Source organism: Copadichromis virginalis, linkage group LG13 (assembly GCF_057382275.1).
Source record: "Copadichromis virginalis isolate Kocher_CV1m ecotype Utaka linkage group LG13, C_Virginalis_male_GT1.1, whole genome shotgun sequence".
NCBI classification, from domain to species: Eukaryota; Metazoa; Chordata; class Actinopteri; order Cichliformes; family Cichlidae; genus Copadichromis; species Copadichromis virginalis.
In genome coordinates this window covers 777,939-796,158 of record NC_140630.1, presented here as the reverse complement: position 1 = coordinate 796,158, position 18,220 = coordinate 777,939, and the positions used below count along the sequence as shown (strand labels likewise).

Here is an 18,220-nt window from a genome sequence, read left to right as displayed (position 1 = left end):
GGACCTGGTGAATGACCTGCAGAGAGCTGGGACCAAAGTAACAAAGGTCACCATCAGTAACACACTACAACGGCAGGGAATCAAATCCCGCAGTGCCAGACGTGTTCCGCTGCTGAAGCCAGTGCATGTCCAGGCCCGTCTGAAGTTTGCCAGAGAGCACATGGATGATACAGCAGAGGATTGGGAGAATGTCATGTGGTCAGATGAAACCAAAGTAGAACTTTTTGGTATAAACTCAACTCGTCGTGTTTGGAGGAAGAAGAATACTGAGTTGCATCCCAAGAACACTATACCTACTGTGAAGCATGGGGGTGGAAACATCATGCTATGGGGCTGTTTTTCTGCCAAGGGGACAGGACGACTGATCCGTGTTAAGGACAGAATGAATGGGGCCATGTATCGTGAGATTTTGAGCCAAAACCTCCTTCCATCAGTGAGAACTTTGAAGATGAAACGAGGCTGGGTCTTCCAACATGACAATGATCCAAAACACACCGCCCGGGCAACAAAGGAGTGGATCCGTAAGAAGCATTTGAAAGTCCTGGAGTGGCCTAGCCAGTCTCCAGACCTCAACCCCATAGAAAATCTGTGGCGGGAGTTGAAAGTCCGTGTTGCTCGGCGACAGCCCCAAAACATCACTGCTCTCGAGAAGATCTGCATGGAGGAATGGGCCAAAATACCAGCTACTGTGTGTGCAAACCTGGTAAAGACCTATAGTAAACGTTTGACCTCTGTTATTGCCAACAAAGGTTATGTTACAAAGTATTGAGTTGTATTTTTGTTATTGACCAAATACTTATTTTCCTGATCTACTGATTTACGAATAAATTCTTTACAAATCCTACCATGTGGATTCATGGATTTTTTTTTTTCACATTCTGTCTCTCACAGTTGAAGTGTACCTCTGGTGCAAATTACTGACCTCTGTCATCATTTTAGGTGGGGGAACTTGCACAATCGGTGGCTGACTAAATACTTTTTTGCCCCACTGTACATCGTATGGGTTTAAAAACTGATCTTTAAAATGAACAGTGGTAATAAAAACTGAGAGAGGCCAGTGATCATTGCCTGTTTTAGGGGCTTGTTCAGATTAAATAGAACAAGATTCAAAGTATTAAAACATTAAAACACAACAGCCATAATAAATTCAGAGTAGTGTGGTTCATCACGTCCTCACTTAAAGACCAGATATGGTTCGGACAGTCTGCTCCTTAGTTTGCCAGATCACCAGAGACCAGAGGAGGTTAAAGTAGTGCTATCCACCCACCTAATACATGCTCTGTGGTCCAAATAACAACAATTAGAAAAACCCAACCGACACCAGGGAGTTTATGTCCCACTTCCCGCATACAGAAAAAGAATGCGGTACTAATGGGAGAGCACCATTTATATACAGTGATGGATGGTTTATCATGGAGTGGACAGATATTACAGATACATTTACAGCCACTTACATACTTTTTTATTTAGGTATTTATTTAGGTGTTCATGTGTAAAGGCTGAGGACAGGAGATAAAGTAGAATTTACTTAAAAACAAACAGAAGCAGTGGCACGGTGGTTAGCACTGTTGCCGCACAGCAAGAAGGTCCTGAGTTCAATTCCACCATCAGGCCGGGGTCTTTCTGTGTGGAGTTTGCATGTTCTCCCCGTGTTTGCGTGGGTTCTCTCCGGGTACTCCGGCTTCCTCCCACCGTCCAAAGACATGCAGCTTGTGGGGATAGGTTAATTGGATAATCCAAATTGTCACTAGGTGTGAATGTGCGAGTGAATGTGAGTGCGAATGGTTGTCTGTCCCTGTGTGTTGGCCCTGCGACAGACTGGCGACCTGTCCAGGGTGTACCCCGCCTCTCGCCCTCTGACAGCTGGGATAGGCTCCAGCGCCCCCCGCGACCCTGAAAAGGATAAGCGGAAGCGAATGGATGGATGGATGAAACAGAAGCAGCACTTTGTGTTTTCTTCTCTTTAGAGATGAGAGTAATGGATACGTCCTCCTCATCCTCACTCATGTCAGAGTTCAGACGTGGACAGCTTGTGTATTACATTATCGTTACATTTGTTACAAATGTAACGATTATTTATTACATTACTGATAAAACAAGATAAAAACAATTGGCCTCAGGCTGCTGGTGATCAGTCACCAATCATTAGTGCAGCCCTCATCTTTAGTCTGTCCTTTTGAACCTTTGTCTCTTTAACTCGCAGCTTTAAACTCAACTTATTTCATCCCTGTACTCTGGGAGGTCATGCTTTTACCAAACTGTTGTATCATACCAAGAACTCACAGCTGCTTTGAATACACCAAAAACCTTTTGCTCGCTCAGCGGTTTAAGCTACATGCTTTGGGATATGTTGAGGTCCAATTTTGTGGAAGTCTTTCAGTGGAAATGTTTAACATGAGTGAGTGGGATGATTCACGAGTGGTAGCTGTGGTCCTTCTGTGTCACATGACAGCTGTTTTGTTTCCTTTTTGGAAGTTTTTGTGCCTCACAGTGGAAATTCATGACTCAGTTGTAGTGTGTTCATGTTCAGACACTTCACAAATGTACTACATCCCCAAATATCCCTCGCTGTATAAAGCTGGGTCAGGTTCAGTGTGTTCAGCTCAAGAGCACCAGCTTTATTGTTAGGATTTGATCACCAGCCTAATTTCTGCTCTGTGGACTTATAAGCTCTGTTTTCACCAAACAAACCCATCATTCAGAGCCATGCTGCTAAACAGGTAGGGCACTTACAACAGCATCCACAGCATCCACAGCACCTACAGCATCCACAGCACCTACAGCATCCACAGCACCTACAGCATCCACAGCACCCACAGCATCCACAGCACCTACAGCATCCACAGCACCTACAGCATCCACAGCACCTACAGCCAGATGCCCTGTCGCTGTGCATTATTTAAAACATAAAGAGCAGCTGCTGCTTATGGCAATTTATGTGATATTTAAAACCTTTATTATTGTAGAACAGATCAAAGTGTTACAGTTCAAAGCAGTGCTAGAGCGAGCGAATGAATCATGTGACCACAAACGCACAGGTGCTATTTTTTTTTTTTTTTAATCTGTCAGCACGTACTTTTGGAAATATGTTCCAACATTTGTTTCCACTGTGCCCACAAAAGGATCAGCTGTGCATAACTGGATCATTTTACATGATTAACGTGCTGCAGAAGTGCCCAAACAAACGCACAACGTGTTCTCCACCTAATTATGGTCTGTTTGGTGTCATTGTGTCATCAAGCACACGTGACAGAGCTCATCCATGTAGGCCTTTTCCCTTCAGCCACCCTGTGGCTGAATTCAAGGTGCACAGAGAGGTCAGGGCCGTGATCATGTCACACATTCACTACAGCGACACAGCGTCTCTGCAGTCTTATATGTAATGTGGTGGTTTATGTAGGGATTGAATGTCAGATATGAAACGGTAATGAGACTGAGTCCTGATGGAGAGGCAGCTGCAGCCGCTCAGTCACAGTGTGAGTGGCTGTAGTTTCCTAGGTGATTGTCTCTTCATTAATAACAGCAGCTATAGTCTGTAAATAGCACGTGATCATTTTGACCCTCAGGTGACGCTTTCGTATGGATTTGACTCTAGCTTACATGTTCTTTGAGAGCCTTTTGTCGACTGTTAGCCCTTCTGTCCATCCGTCTGTGTGTCTGACTCTGTTTCTTATTGGTGCTTTCAGATTGCTGCCCAAATCTGTCGTCAGGCTGGCCTGGTGCAGAAGTCCAAGGATGTGATGGACTATAGTGCAGACAACTTTGCCATTGTCTTCGCAGCCATGGGGGTAAGCAGACAAATTGCAGCATTCAGCTTTTCAAACTCTTCCCAGCCCATCTGTGGCTCTAATCCCCCTCTTAACCTTGATGTGACACCTTGTTCCCTCCTCCCGCCCTGCATGTTGTCCTTTATTCACCAGGTGATTTAACCTTTAAGTCCCTCTTGTTATTTCTGCACCTCTGAGCATAGCCCCCAGCCATGTAGACAGCTTAGTAATTCAAAGGCCGCCGTCAGCCTCCCGTATCAAGTTCTGTGTTCCTCAGCTGCTCCTTCCATCTGTTGTAATGCTCAATTGTGATGGCGTGACCTCCAAGGAACGAACACACACACACACACACACACACACACACACACACACACACTCACTTGCTTCACTTGCTAAATGTAATCCTTCATCCTTTCACCTTGCACAGTTCACATCCCACGGTGGTTGGTGTGTGACGACTGTGGATAAGCAGTGAAGGCAGTGCTTGGATATGCATTTTTAGCACACAGTGTGCACCATCACAGCGTCAGAGTGAATCAAGCTGAAACGGTGTGCTGAACGTCACACCTTCAACTGAAACTCTTCCTCAGGTTGTCATCCTAACGCGGGGTCGGCGACCGGGATTCTGCTCGCTGTCACGTTTAAAAATCAGGAATTATTCTTATCTTGGTGTGTTACTTTTTTAAATGTCTGTAAATTTATGAGGTTATGGTGATTTTGTAACATTAAAATGAAACACTCAAACTATGTGTGCTAACTGCTGATGTGTGACGCCTGCGTGTGATTTTCACCATGGATGAATCCAAGCAAAGCTTCTGAAAAAGCCTTTAATGCCACGTGTGCAGATTGATTTGTTTTCACTGCCAGTGTGCTAAACGACAAACAACAACAAGTTTGTGTTGCAGAACATTCCCAGCACAAACACAAAGCCTTTGCTGAAAAATGTGGAAAACACCTGATTCAGAAGACTGGAGGGCTGAAATTCAACTACGTGTGCTGGTTTGTTGGCTGCTCAGGAAATAGTCAGGCCCAGGAAGCCGTTAACAGCAGGAGAGTAAAAGAATTCAGAATATGTCTTTGTCAGACTTGACAAATGAGAGACGTGTCTCTCTCTGCAAAGACTGTAACAGACAGAAACATGAAAATAGCAGAAACGTCACCAGCGGCTGTGATGAGTCCAAAGGTGTACGAATCACAGTGTTCTGCTGTGAGCGCTGCTGGGCCACAGAAAGGATCCCACTGACAGACCAAACACAGGTGTGGGGTTGTGGTGTGGGTGGCTGCTGATAGGCTTTGTAGCTTCACTGCAGACGTCACTGAGCAGAGCATCGCTGATGTTTCACTACAGCCTGCACCAAACTTTCCCTGAGCATGAATGTTGTCATTCAGATTGTGACCAAAGTCATGGCTGCAGGTTTAAACCACTGTCAGGCCTGTTACTGGACCACGTGGACATCCTGCTGAACAACGACGTCTGACCACGGGGAAGTGCTGACGTGCTCTGCAAGCAAAGGGATCACGATGAGCTGGAGCAGCCAGAGTGGTGGAAAAGCTACACATGGAGGATATGACAGCGCAGCCCGGCACAGGCTGGAGGAGGCTTTCAAGTGCAATTTGGCAGTGTTAGCCAGAGACTTGCAGTCTCTTACAGTTACAGACTTACATTTCAAAAAGACTTACAATGTAATAAAGTATCTGCAGTCACCACAGTGCAAACTTGGATTCTGTGAGTTCAGAGAGGAAAACGCCACATCATCCTTTCCTGTCCTTCACCATCCATCGCTGTTCAATACGACTGCAGGTGTAAGTCAAACATATATGTCCAAGTTCTGGACGTCCTGGGCGCGGCCCGCCGGGGGACGTGACGTCCTGGGCGCGGCCCGCCGGGGGACGTCGTGTGTTTCTGATTGTTTTGGTCAGACTGTGCCTGAGGTCGCGGCTCTGGCACTGCTCATCGTGTCTAACAGTATAACATCAAGTCCATTGAGGAACTTTGACCGGTGGTTGAATGTGGTTCTCGCAGCCATCAGTCACATGTGCTGTATGGTAAATAACATGTCTGTGTAGCTGTGTGCGTTGCTGACACTGAACTACTCGCCTGGTACTAATGTTGTGAACCTACCACATGGAACAGTGATCGAATTTCCATTTCTGAGTTGAAACTGAAGGAAGGAGGATGATGAACGTGTTTATATTAATGACGTCAACTGTAAGTCTTTATGAGGAGTTTTACAAACATCACGTTCCCTTCGTGACAGAATGGCTCGCTCCTGCTCTTTGCTGCCTTTTCAGTACCTTCATGCCTTCAGACGTTCTTGCATCTCTCCAGGACACCTCACAGTTTGTGAAGCCACTAATGTTCCAGAGATGATTTCTGAAATGCTTATGGCATCTGTTTCAGGTCAACATGGAAACGGCTCGTTTCTTCAAGTCTGACTTTGAAGAAAATGGCTCTATGGACAATGTCTGCCTTTTCCTCAACTTGGCCAACGACCCCACGTAAGAAATGATCTCCAGCAGTAGTCTGGCTGATGTTGTACATGTGGGCTGCTGTGTGTGTTACTCGTAATTGTTTGTCTCGTGGACTGAGAGCTACTAAAGATCTTGACTTTTCTCTTGCGGCTAACTAGCATCGAGCGTATCATCACTCCCCGCCTGGCGCTGACGACGGCAGAGTACCTGGCCTACCAGTGTGAGAAACACGTCCTGGTCATCCTCACCGACATGAGCTCCTACGCTGAAGCTCTGAGAGAGGTACGACTGCCTTTACTGTCTTTGGCTCAGCTAATGTTTAGGTGTTGTTTGTCAAAATAACATCGGTGTAAAAGCCAAATCCCAGTGAGTCACAACGTTTTAATCTAATGCTCTGTATTCAGGGCTCTAGAGTGCGACCATATTTTTCAATGATGCGACTAAAAAAAATCTTTGGTGTGACCAGCTGTTCAAGGTTTTGAAAAAAACGTAAACACAGAGCGGACCCGACGCATCACAATCAGCTTTCTCACACGGACACGGCGTCGGGCCGAAAGCCGACAGCTCGCTGACTCTGATGCGTCGGCGCTTTGTGTTTCCGTCTTTTTTGCACTCGATTCTGAGCTGCAGGTTTTATCTCTCTCCAACCAAAATTCACTGAAGCAGCAGCAAAAGAAGATCCAAACTACGCTCCACATTTGATAAATGTCGTCATGAATCCCCTCTGACTTCTGCTGCTTTGCTACCAGCACAATAAAATCACACTTCCTGCACAGCTCTCTCTGTGCTTCGAGAACAGTTTCCCGTCTCAAATCTCTGTTTCCTGCATCATTCATTCGTTTATCACCCTCCAGTCTACCGTTGTTTACAGCGCTGTCGGCCGCTCGGACGAGAAAGCCTCATTTCTGCTGTTCAATACTGAAGAAATGTAAACTTCTTAAAACTATGCAATATTGCAGAATATTTTAAAGTTGATCTGCTATAGAAAACAGGAAAATCCCCTTCATGTTTTTCTGTTTTATCCTCAGTTACTTTGACACAAAGGCCTCTGCTGTGATGCTCACACCTCTGATGAAGGCTCACATGTATCAATGCTGATAAACCATCAAATTATAATATTTCTGACTGTCTGAGGCTAAATCAAATTGAATCGAATCAGGACCTCGTGAATCGGAATCGAGTGCATTACAGAAATCAGTGATGATGCCAGCCGTAGTGAGCAGCCTCGGCCCAACAGAAGTGGATGTAGCTGTGGGTAAAAAGGTGGAAAGAACTACTGATAACTTTTTTGTTAAGGCCTGATCCTTCTGAAACTCATAGCCAGCTCTGACACGGAGCCATCTGAAAAAGCACAGTGTATCCAGATTATGTGCTGCGATAAATGCCCAAGTGTCCCCTCTAACACGGCCTTTCAGTGGCAAGCAGGTCGTCAGAGGAGCCGATGTGATGATTACGTTTAACTTGTCTACAGTATCACCAAAGAGAGCCAACGCACTTTAAGCACTTTAAGCACAAGCTTGTTAGTTAATCTTTTACAAATCAATATTGTCTGTGTGGACAGCAGTTTCCCACATGTAAAACTGCGGTGTTCAGCGATGCGGTTGAAAAAGTTAGGCGCACCAGGGCAACGGTGGCCCTGCGTGTTAAGGTCACTAACTCTACTGCTGGTTTGGTTGTTTTAATGCAGATAAGTGTGTTAAACAAATCCAACGACTCCTCATGCCCGGGCTCACAGTCGTCGTGGTTACTGGTTCTTCTTTATGAAAGGTTGATAATTTTACATTTACCATTCTGACCTGAAGAGTCTTTGGACGACTCTGGTAGGACGAATCCACATTTTAAATGTTTTTTGGTGTTTCACGTGAGTCTTAACCTCATGAGCAACTCTTGGCCGAGGTGACCACTGAGATTCCCTAACACTGACCAAAGGACACTTAAACGCTGCTTACATGGGGACAACGTCGACTCATAGATAGCAACACATTTTTCTGGCACAGCCTCCGAGGTGCACGGAGAAGACAAAGAGCTGATGTGTGGACAGTGACACTTACAGGATCAGGGAGCAGCTCTGCATTAGGCCTTCTGCCTCATTGCAAGACGTCCAACTGTTTGTGTTTAAATTAATGTTAATTGGTCAGCTGGTTCATTTGTGTCGCTGGAGTGTCCACAACAACATCAACTCGTGTCATCATGCTGCTGTGCATAAAAAGGGGAACCTTTAGGTTCTCACATTTCCATGGCTGATATTTGTTGCCAGAGGCTTTTCACTGTGTCATTGTATGCACGTTGTACCTCTGAGAGTGAAAACAAAGGCCAGACCTTCATGGGTGTTGGTGGATTATATATCCATTGTCACAGAGGCTTTACTGAGCAATGTTGTGCAGGAAACCTGAGATGCTGCCATATCCCAGGTAAATATAAATCAGCTGAATAACCCTTCAGGCTCATCTGCAGAAGCTAACGTAGTCAGCGAGTTCTTCTTCTCAGTGTTAAATCCTAGAAGTTGTTTTTAATTGTGTCCTATTCTTTTCACATTCAGTTTACATGCAGCTTTTCCATCTGCTCTCTCACTCTGCCGCACATATATGTATGTATGCCACATATTCAGCAGTGTGTGGTAAATACTGAATCCTCTCTCAAGCTGCACTCTGGCACAAAGTCAACACCCCCCAGTGTAAAACCTCAGCAACATCAGCACAAAGGTGATAGACTCACTAAAGTCGTGAGCTCCTGCTGAAAGGGAGGATAATGTGTCCTTCAGTCTACTAGGAAATACCTTAACTTCATTATTGTAGGTCTGGCTTTAAAAGGAAATGGACCCCCCCGATCCCCACTCCCCTCACACCCACTGCCCTCCTTTCTCCTTGTTGCGAGGAGTCGGGTCCTCTCAACTCACTCTTTTGTGTCTCCGTAATAATCCTTTTGTGTTGCACAGTTTGCTGTTTCAATATGTTGGCACAGCACAGTGTGGGTTTTTAAAGGGTGCATGTGTGTTTGCTGTTCATAACCTTGGCACATGTACGTCTGCACCAATAGTCAACTGAGCCTCGGACAGCTCGATGGGTAATTCAGCGTGTACAAAGAGCCGGGACATTAACATTTAACTTCTGTTTCCATTCACAAGCGTGAAGGTTGAATTTTGCATTGACTCTGCTGTTCAGCATCGTGGAGACTGCCCATCAACCTTTCAATCCACAGGTGAATAGGAGATAAGATAAGATAAGATAGAACTTTATTAATCCCTCGGGTGGGTTCCTCTGGGAAATTCGACTTCCAAAAAGCACAGCAACGACCGAAGTTACAGTTACAGAATTGTTATATATATACACACACACACACACACACACACACACACACACACACACATATATATATATATATATATATATATAAATACAGAGACAAATATAAATAAAATATACAAAGGGGATAAATAGAATAAATAGGAATAAAAATAAAAATACAAGTGAATTGCACATTTCAAGTATTGAGTCTATTGCACTGTTGACTATTTACAAAAAGTATTGCACAAGGTATTGTACAGTGAGGTGAAGAGGCACTACAGCTTAGTTGTTCCCCCCTCCTTTGTCCTCCTGTCTCCCCTCCCTCTCCCCTCCAGAGAGGAGTTAAACAGTCTGATGGCGTGTGGGACAAAGGAGTTTTTAAGTCTGTTAGTTCTTGTCTTGGGGAGAAGCAACCTGTCACTGAACAGACTCTTCTGGTTGTTTATGGCCGTGTGCAGAGGATGCCCAGCATTGTCCATAAGGATCCATTTTCTTTCCCTCTTGCTCTGAATCCGGTGAACTTTTAGAACAAAGATTTGCTTTGGTCATTTTTGTAGAGGGTCTCCAACAGAATGGCAGCATTTCCAACCAGCTCTTTGCCTCTTTTGTAACCGAAATGGAAGAGTCAGCATCACTTGACTCTGCAGAAGTAAAGACTAGTGTTTGTCTTTGTTTTGAGTCTTACAATAATTTGATGTCTTCAGTTTAAATGCCAAATCCTGTGTTGCAGCCCGTTTACCCGAGGATGCAGAATGATGCTGTGCCAACCTCTGAATTGGTTTCAGACCAAATTTAAGTCAGGTGTGAAAACACTCATATAGCAGCTGTCAGTTTTTAAAGTTTCTTTTTCCAAACATATTGACTTGGAGGGGATCATTCCCTAACCTTGGTCACAGTGGTGAGCAGCACCGTCGCCTCACATCAACGTTTCAGACCTTGGAGTTTGTGTTGTCTACTCCAGCTTCCTCCCATGGGTGGTAAATAACTGCAGATCTGTGGCTAACTGTAACCAGTCTGTTGCGTCCCTCTGCAGCCTCTAATCTGCTCAGTGTGTTCAGCTGGTGCTAATTGGCCACACCTAATCAGGTGTGGATAAAAGCATACCTGAGGCAAGCTTCCCAGGGAGCTCCCTAGTCTTTGCCTCGGTGGCACCAGCCGTTTTAGCCAACCTGAGAGTCCATTTTAAGATAAAACCTCGTTTCACCTACACTCTGGTATTCGTCTCCTTTTTTATGTTGCGGCTTTTGAGCCGGGTCGTAACAAGTCTAAAGTGTTTGGACTGGCCAGTGAGACCAGTAAAGACTAGACTATATCCAGTACCAGTGACCAAAATAAATGACACAACCTGAACATTTTTCCCAGATGAGATTCAAATATAAAGGGAATGTCTCATTACAGCCTTTGTCTGCTTCCCCCAACTCGTCCTCACCTTTAGGTCTCTGCTGCCCGAGAGGAAGTACCCGGGCGTCGAGGGTTTCCTGGCTACATGTACACAGATCTGGCCACCATCTATGAACGCGCCGGCAGAGTGGAAGGCAGAAACGGCTCCATCACCCAGATCCCCATTCTGACCATGCCCAACGATGGTGAGAGCACACCGCCTGCCATAGCTCTGAGCTGAAGCCTCATGTCTCTACCTGTGTGTGGTCGTCAGTCATCCACCTGTCCTTAAACGAGTTAATCTGCCCATGAGGCAACTGAATTAATGGAGGAGGTGTCTAAAGTGGAATGAGTAGACATTTTTGATGCCGTCAGTTACCATGGAAACATGTATGAAGAGCCTGCTCCTGTCTGAACATGACCCGCCCCCCCACAGCACTGCAGGGAGGGTGATTGTGTTTGCTTTTACAAAGGGCTCCCTGCTCTGGAGTAACACAGCCTCTCTGTGCTGGTGCAGCTACGTCTTCATAGTCATCGTGTTCCAGTTCAACAAATGCATTTGTCTCTTTGAACAGACATCACTCATCCAATTCCTGATCTGACTGGATACATCACAGAGGGCCAGGTGTATGTGGACAGACAGCTGCACAACAGACAGGTATGTGTCGGTCCGGGCTTTGAACCTGTGGCCTCACAGGTCAAAACCTGAAGAACAATATTAACATAATGATAACTGATGATGTCTGCAGACGATCGTGTTGTGCCCAGGTCCTCCGTGTCACATCTGTCACTGCAGAAATCAGTCTGTGTACCGAGAGCACATGCTCACTGCATGCATGTAGCTCATGTTTGATGGACACTCGACCAAACAGAAACATTGTTTTTTTTAAGTAAAGGTTTTTGGGCAGCACGGTGGTTAGCACTGTTGCCGCACAGCAAGAAGGTCCTGAGTTCAATTCCACCATCAGGTCTTCCTGTGTGGAGTTTGCATGTTCTCCCCGTGTTTGCGTGGGTTCCCTCCGGGTACTCCGGCTTCCTCCCACCGTCCAAAGACATGCAGCTTGTGGGGATAGGTTAATTGGAAAATCCAAATTGCCACTAGGTGTGAATGTGAATGGTTGTCTGTCCCTGTGTGTTGGTCCTGCGACAGACTGGCGACCTGTCCAGGGTGGACCCCGCCTCTCGCCCTCTGACAGCTGGGATTGGCTCCAGCGGAAGTGGATGGATGGAAAAGTTTTGTGGGGTTTTTTTTATGTTGTCTGACAAAGTCAGTATGACAGGAAATGCTAACCTGCCAGAAGGAGAGTCTTTGATCCACGTGCTGCACGTGTTTGGTTTTTCCTCAACCTGCGACGTGTTTGACATGAGTCTCCTCTAAAGTTTTGATCGAAGCTGTAAACCAAAGCTAGACTGTGTGTTCCAAACTACATGATCCTGCACATTTCACAGTAAAGACTCCCTGCGTGCTGTACCTCAGCTGCTGTGTTTTTGGACAGCAGCAGGGACACACGGGACTGTGAGCTGTGAATGTTAGAGCACAGCTTGCTGAGGAGTTTGTCCTTACCTTGTTCCACACACAGACTTTTCATCCCAGTTAAATCAGACTTTGGTCAGAGTTGTTTGGACAGGTCTGACCTAAGAAACCACGCTGCAGTGTGGACACAGCACAGAGCCAGATCTTTTAAAGAGCCGGCCTGTTTCTCTCATTTGGAGCTGAACAGCTGCCCTTTGTGCTTTTCCACAATATCCAGTAACACCTGTAACCTCATCCTATGTCTTTCAGATCTACCCACCTATCAACGTGCTGCCCTCTCTGTCCCGTTTAATGAAGTCTGCCATTGGAGAGGGGATGACCCGGAAGGACCACGCCGATGTGTCAAACCAGCTGGTAAACCGTCTCGCACGTTGCACCATGAATAATGTGTGTGAGGGCAGCAGTGTTGGTATGCAGCAGTAATAGTTCACGCAGTGAGTGTGTGTGTGTCTGCAGTATGCCTGTTACGCTATCGGTAAGGATGTCCAGGCCATGAAGGCCGTGGTGGGAGAAGAGGCGCTCACCTCGGATGATCTGCTGTATCTGGAGTTCCTGCAGAAGTTTGAGAAGAACTTTATTGCTCAGGGTAAGAAAAGCGATCTGCACACCGACAGACAGCAGCTTTGTATCACACTGTGTAACAGGAACACAAGAACACAACATTTCATTACAGCATTTTATTCACATAGTTTTCTCCTACGTTCCTTCATCTGCGACCTCACTGACACCTTTATTAGATTCAGTTTATAGCCTCAGTCGTCAGTTTCAAGTATTTATAAAAAGGTTGGTTAGAAGAGCTGAAGGAGGAAAGCAGGGCACGCTGAACGGCTACAACTAACTGATAGCTTTTATTTTAAGTTCCACATATTTGAAGCATCTTAGGGGCCTTTATTTTGAAGGTGTGTCTCGGCCCCCCTCCTCCATCGTGTCAGCTTCCTCGTAGTGCTGGGGGGTTTTGTGACTGCACTTGGGGACACATTCAGAGGTGCTCCTCTGTTCCTTCAGGTCTTAAACGGATGCTGCACGGTGGTTCGTCTTTACGATCACCACCTGTCAGCCTCGTGCGTTGGATCAGCTGTGCTTGCGGTCCATTGGACCCTGCTGTGAAGCTCAGCTCAGCGTTTGCACTGCAGTCACAGTGCAGTCTGTTACTTGTTTTGAATATGATTTGTAAGATTGTTACTGTTTAGTAAACAACAGATATGTAGTTATTATCTCACAGCAGTGAGGTCAGCCTGTAATCAGCATGTAACGTATGAAACTACGGCTGTTTTCTTCTGTCAGAGCGCTCTGCTGCGAATACCTGCAGCTGTTTTGGCATTTATTGTATGTCTGAGGTTACGTTTGTTCCTGGAAAATACTGATCTGTGAGGGTTCCTTCTTTTCTTCTCTTTGAGTGAGTAACGTGTTAAAATGGCGTAATCTTCTTGGTAAATACAGAGCCTTATTCCTCTTCTCAACACTAATAGACTCTAATGTTCCTGTGCATCCCGACAGCAGTATCCAAAGCATGTGGGAAACACACGTCACAGTTTGTATGGAGGCGGCTCTGCAGATGTGAGTGATGGGGCTGAGACCGCTGCAGGTTACTCAGCTCTCACTGATCATTTCAGCAGTCGGTCTGGAGAAATTGAGCTTGGGTTAAAATAAAAATGGGAGCACGATGAAAAGGTGTATGACGTTCTCCAGAGTACTTCGTCGTGGAGTGCACCACACGTTCGATTTCCTCATGTCAGTGTTTAATCAGCGAGTGACTGACGTGCTCTTTGTGTTACTGTTATACCGTCAGTATAAAGCACCTGGAGGCGACTGCTGTGGAGATTTGTTTCTATATAAATGCATTTGAATTTACTGAGAGGCTTTTTCATTGTGTTCGCATCACGTTTCTGTTTTAAAAACTGCACCTTTGATAAAAGCTACATGTAAGGTTACTGCAGCTGTAACACTGGATGTGTTGGTGTGTTTTGCTAACTGTGACTGCTCTGTGTGTCAGGCCCATACGACAACAGGACGGTGTACGAAACCTTAGACATCGGCTGGCAGCTGCTGCGAATCTTCCCCAAGGAGATGCTCAAGAGGATTCCTCAGAGCACGCTGGCAGAGTTTTACCCCCGAGAGTCTGCTCGTCACTGAGGCACACGTCACCATGCTCTGGTTCTGCTAACAGGCCGTTTCCATGTCTCAGTAATAATACCCCCTCCTTTAGATTCACTGTAGTGTGTTCGTGTATGAAAAGTGTCTGAGTAAAGAGTAAGTGTATCCTAATCAGTCCTTATTTATTGTGCTGTTATATATCAAGATATCTTCTTTATCAAATAAAGCCCAACGAGAGCAAAGCAAAAGGTTTCCTGTAGAGACCCGTGATGATGCCACCATGTTCTCAGAAAGATGTTATTTCATGATTTAGTAACTGTACAGAAACACGTACAGGCACCGGTGTTTGTTTTAAGGACGGTCAGCGCTCTCTGCTCTCCGTGTTACGTGGACCTGGATGCTTTCTTCTGCCCTCTGGACCTTCTTGCTTCTTCTCTGCATTTACATTTTTGTGCTGTTTTGATTTGTCTTGCAAAAACATGAGTGAGTGTATTTTAAAGAAATCACATCTGTCTGCAGAAATTGTTTATTGTGCAACCATGGTTCTGTGAGTTTACATTAAATTATATGACGGTGCTTTGTTGTGTGTCCTGGATCATTGTCCCCTGCTGCCAACATCTGAGCTACAAAAACATATCTGTTAGCGGCTGTAACAAAAGTATAAATATGTAACTACAAGGCTCCCTCATCCTTTCTTTTTAGAGCTGTGAACTCTAAACCAGCTCTCCCAGTTTCTGCTGACACAGCCAGTGTCCTCCCTCACTGCCTTCATCAGCTGTTAGCATCAGATGAGCCAGTGTGACAGTTAAGCTAACGTCATCCGTCTGTGTGGAGCTGCTACAGGATACAATGTGCTGCACACCAGAAGAGCAAAGGATAAATGAAGGCTTTGTGTTTCATGTTGCTTCACATTGAATTCTTACAGGATGTGTTTGAATGGAAAATTAAACCGCGCAGCTGTCTTCACCGTATCGGCGCCACGGTTCATTTATCGTGACTGAAGTGGATACAAAGTAAACAGCATCGTTCTTCTGCTGTTGATATTTCTATATTTAATGTTGACGTCCGCGTGCCAGAATATTGATGAGCCGGGCTTATTATTGCTGTTATTATTTTTGTTGTTGTTTTTAATCCTTTTGAGGTCAAAGTGGAGATTCTAGTTGTTCAGAGACAAACAACCTCGGTCAGTGAACTCGTGCTACAAAGGAAATGATTCCTGTTCTGGCACAAAACCACACAAACAATGTGCCAAGGTGTCCGTGGAAAGGACGTTTCTACACAGACGAGCTTTCAAGTCCTGTTTTCATAGTTTCATATTATTCTTTATATTTCTGGTTTTATTGTGAAGCACTTTGACTTGTATCTATGAATCGTGCTGTGTAAATACAATCAACTAGACATGCTAGTAGTGACGTTTCGTGAAGCAGCGAGAGACGAGCGTCGTGACGTTACCGACAGAAATGACACGTTTATTATTGTCACGTGGTGTCTGACGTTTTGCCTGATTATTTGTATCCTCTGTGTCTTTACTGTATGAAGAGCCAAGACTCCAACGTTTCGGGAGTAATAAGTTATTAAAGGAAGTGTTTGGGAACTAAAAATCAAGAATGGCAGATGCAAGGTTATCAGCGGTTCCATCCTCGTACAATAAAGAGGATGTGTTGCATGACACGTGTTTCATAAAGCCATCTACACTAAGCTTGTTGTAAAGGATGCAACAGCTGTGGCAGTTCGTCTGGAATCAAGTGTGATCCGCACATTCCGACTTTATTCTCAAAATAATCACTGATATTGTTCCTAATGTGGCCCTAATGCTCCCAGCTGCACTCTTATCTCGTGCTGTGTCCACCTGGGCAGGTGTGTCTTGAAAGAACACTTCCTGTTGAACTTTGGACAGGGATTTCTGTCATGGCTGCGGAGGAACTCGACAGAATTCATGTTATTACAAAGCTGTCGAATCAGGGTAAGTTTCTTTTCTGGTCCTGTAAGTGTTTCCAGTAGTAACGCTGCATTTTACTGCAGTGACATCACAGCCCAGCAGTTTAAGATCCTGAAGAGCGTCTTTAAGATTTACTGCTTGGCCAGTGTTGAGGGCTGGGTTATCACATAGCTGCTTATTTGCCTTCTCTAAGGGTTTTGTTTCTGTGGCCAAAGGTGTGTACAGTAAGTGTGCTTTAGCTTGACATAACAACTCTGCCACAGTCTAACGTGGCCTGTGGATTAGACAGCTAATCTTAAATCAAGCCTGTGGTGAAAAAAAGAGGTTGGACCCAACTCAAGACCCCTCGTGTCATTCTATGTAAAGCATGAGACAGCAAGAGAAGCACACATGAAGGCAGGATAATCCATGTAGATGACCTACTTCTGGGTTTTGCACGCTTGCTGACTGTCGTGGCTCACTGGGCAACTTGATGAAACTTAAAATGTTCCCAGTGGGAGAAATGTTTCGTCACTTATCCCAGTGACTATTTCAGTCACCACATGCAGGTTTGCCCAACCTTATTAACAGTTTGTATAAGGAATGAACAATGGGCTGTGAGGTCATTGATCTTTAATATGCACTTTGTCATGAACACTGATCAATAACCATGAGTCCCATTGACAGAGAGTTGGGGAATGGCTGCAATCACAGCATTGTAAGATGGTGACAGACGTACCCTTAGGCCCCTCCTCCATTCAGAGATGGTCTTTCCCTTTTCATGTAAATGGCCTCCTTGACTCCGCCCTCAAACCAGCGTTCCTCCCTGTCCAGGATGTCACATCCTCATCATTGAAAGAGTGTCCACTGGCCTGTAGGTGTGAATAGGCTGCAGAGTCCTGGCCTGACGAGGTGGCTCTGCTGTGTTGTAGCCAGAGCTTGTTTGGTTTCCCTGATGTATAAATCCTGGCAATCCTCCTGCACTTAACAGCGTACACTATGTTACTCTGTTTGTGTCGGGGGACCCGATCCTTGGGGGGGACCCGATCCTTGGGGTGGACCCGATCCTTGGGGTGGACCCAATCCTTGGGGTGGACCCGATCCTTGGGGGGGACCCGATCCTTGGGGGGGACCCGATCCTTGGGGTGGACCCGTTTTTGGCGCAGCGTGTTTTGGGGTTTAAAAGCCACAGAGACCTGGTGTTTAGTAAAAATGTGTCTCAGCTGCTCCGATACTCCTGACACGTACAGGATCACTACAGGTTTTCTCTTAGGCAGCGGTTGTCCTTCTCTCCTGGATCAGCTGGAGCTTTCTTTAGGAGCCTTCCCAGCTTTGACAAACGTCCAGCTGGGGTAACCACATTTACTCGGGGCCTTCTTGATGTTCTTCTGCCTCCCTGGCTGCTGTGTCAGTGGGGATGGTGTTCGCTCTGTGTTGTAATCTGCAGTCGGCTGTGACTGAAGAAGTCACTTGGATGAGCGATGAAAGGTAGCAGAGGGGATTGTTGATCAGTTTCAGCAGCTTTGGTCTTAATGAAATTAACATTAGACGGTTAGGGTTAGTGAGACAAGCCCTCCAAATACAACTGGTTGAACAGGTGGAATCCACTGACACTCTTTTCTGTTTTCTTTTCACTTTGAATTTGCTTGGCTCAGTGTCACTAATTGTTGCATGAGGACAATACAGGGACTGCACAAGTCCGAGTCCTCTAAGATGTCACATAAATATGTGCTATTGCCAGAAAGTCTGGTCTCTCTCAGCACAGTCCCAG

General features: G+C 45.6%; 2 protein-coding genes across 3 annotated transcripts in view; both read left to right on the top strand.

The window, feature by feature from the left end:
* Positions 1-15,107, top strand: part of atp6v1ba (ATPase, H+ transporting, lysosomal, V1 subunit B, member a) — a 43,016-nt gene extending 27,909 nt beyond the window's left edge. Inside the window, exons 7-14 of the mRNA XM_085476784.1 lie at positions 3,687-3,788; positions 6,169-6,266; positions 6,398-6,521; positions 10,959-11,109; positions 11,479-11,561; positions 12,687-12,791; positions 12,894-13,023; positions 14,431-15,107. Of these exons, the coding sequence (XP_085332910.1) occupies positions 3,687-3,788; positions 6,169-6,266; positions 6,398-6,521; positions 10,959-11,109; positions 11,479-11,561; positions 12,687-12,791; positions 12,894-13,023; positions 14,431-14,570 (933 nt within the window). The 3' untranslated portion in view covers positions 14,571-15,107. The remainder of the gene's footprint in view (positions 1-3,686; positions 3,789-6,168; positions 6,267-6,397; positions 6,522-10,958; positions 11,110-11,478; positions 11,562-12,686; positions 12,792-12,893; positions 13,024-14,430) is intronic.
* A 1,326-nt stretch (positions 15,108-16,433) lies between these two features.
* The window catches only part of shtn1 (shootin 1), a 39,464-nt gene continuing 37,677 nt past the window's right edge, over positions 16,434-18,220 (top strand). For both annotated transcript variants that reach the window (XM_085476783.1, XM_085476782.1), the window contains exon 1: positions 16,434-16,494. In XM_085476783.1, the coding sequence (XP_085332909.1) occupies positions 16,440-16,494 (55 nt within the window). In that variant the 5' untranslated portion in view covers positions 16,434-16,439. The remainder of the gene's footprint in view (positions 16,495-18,220) is intronic.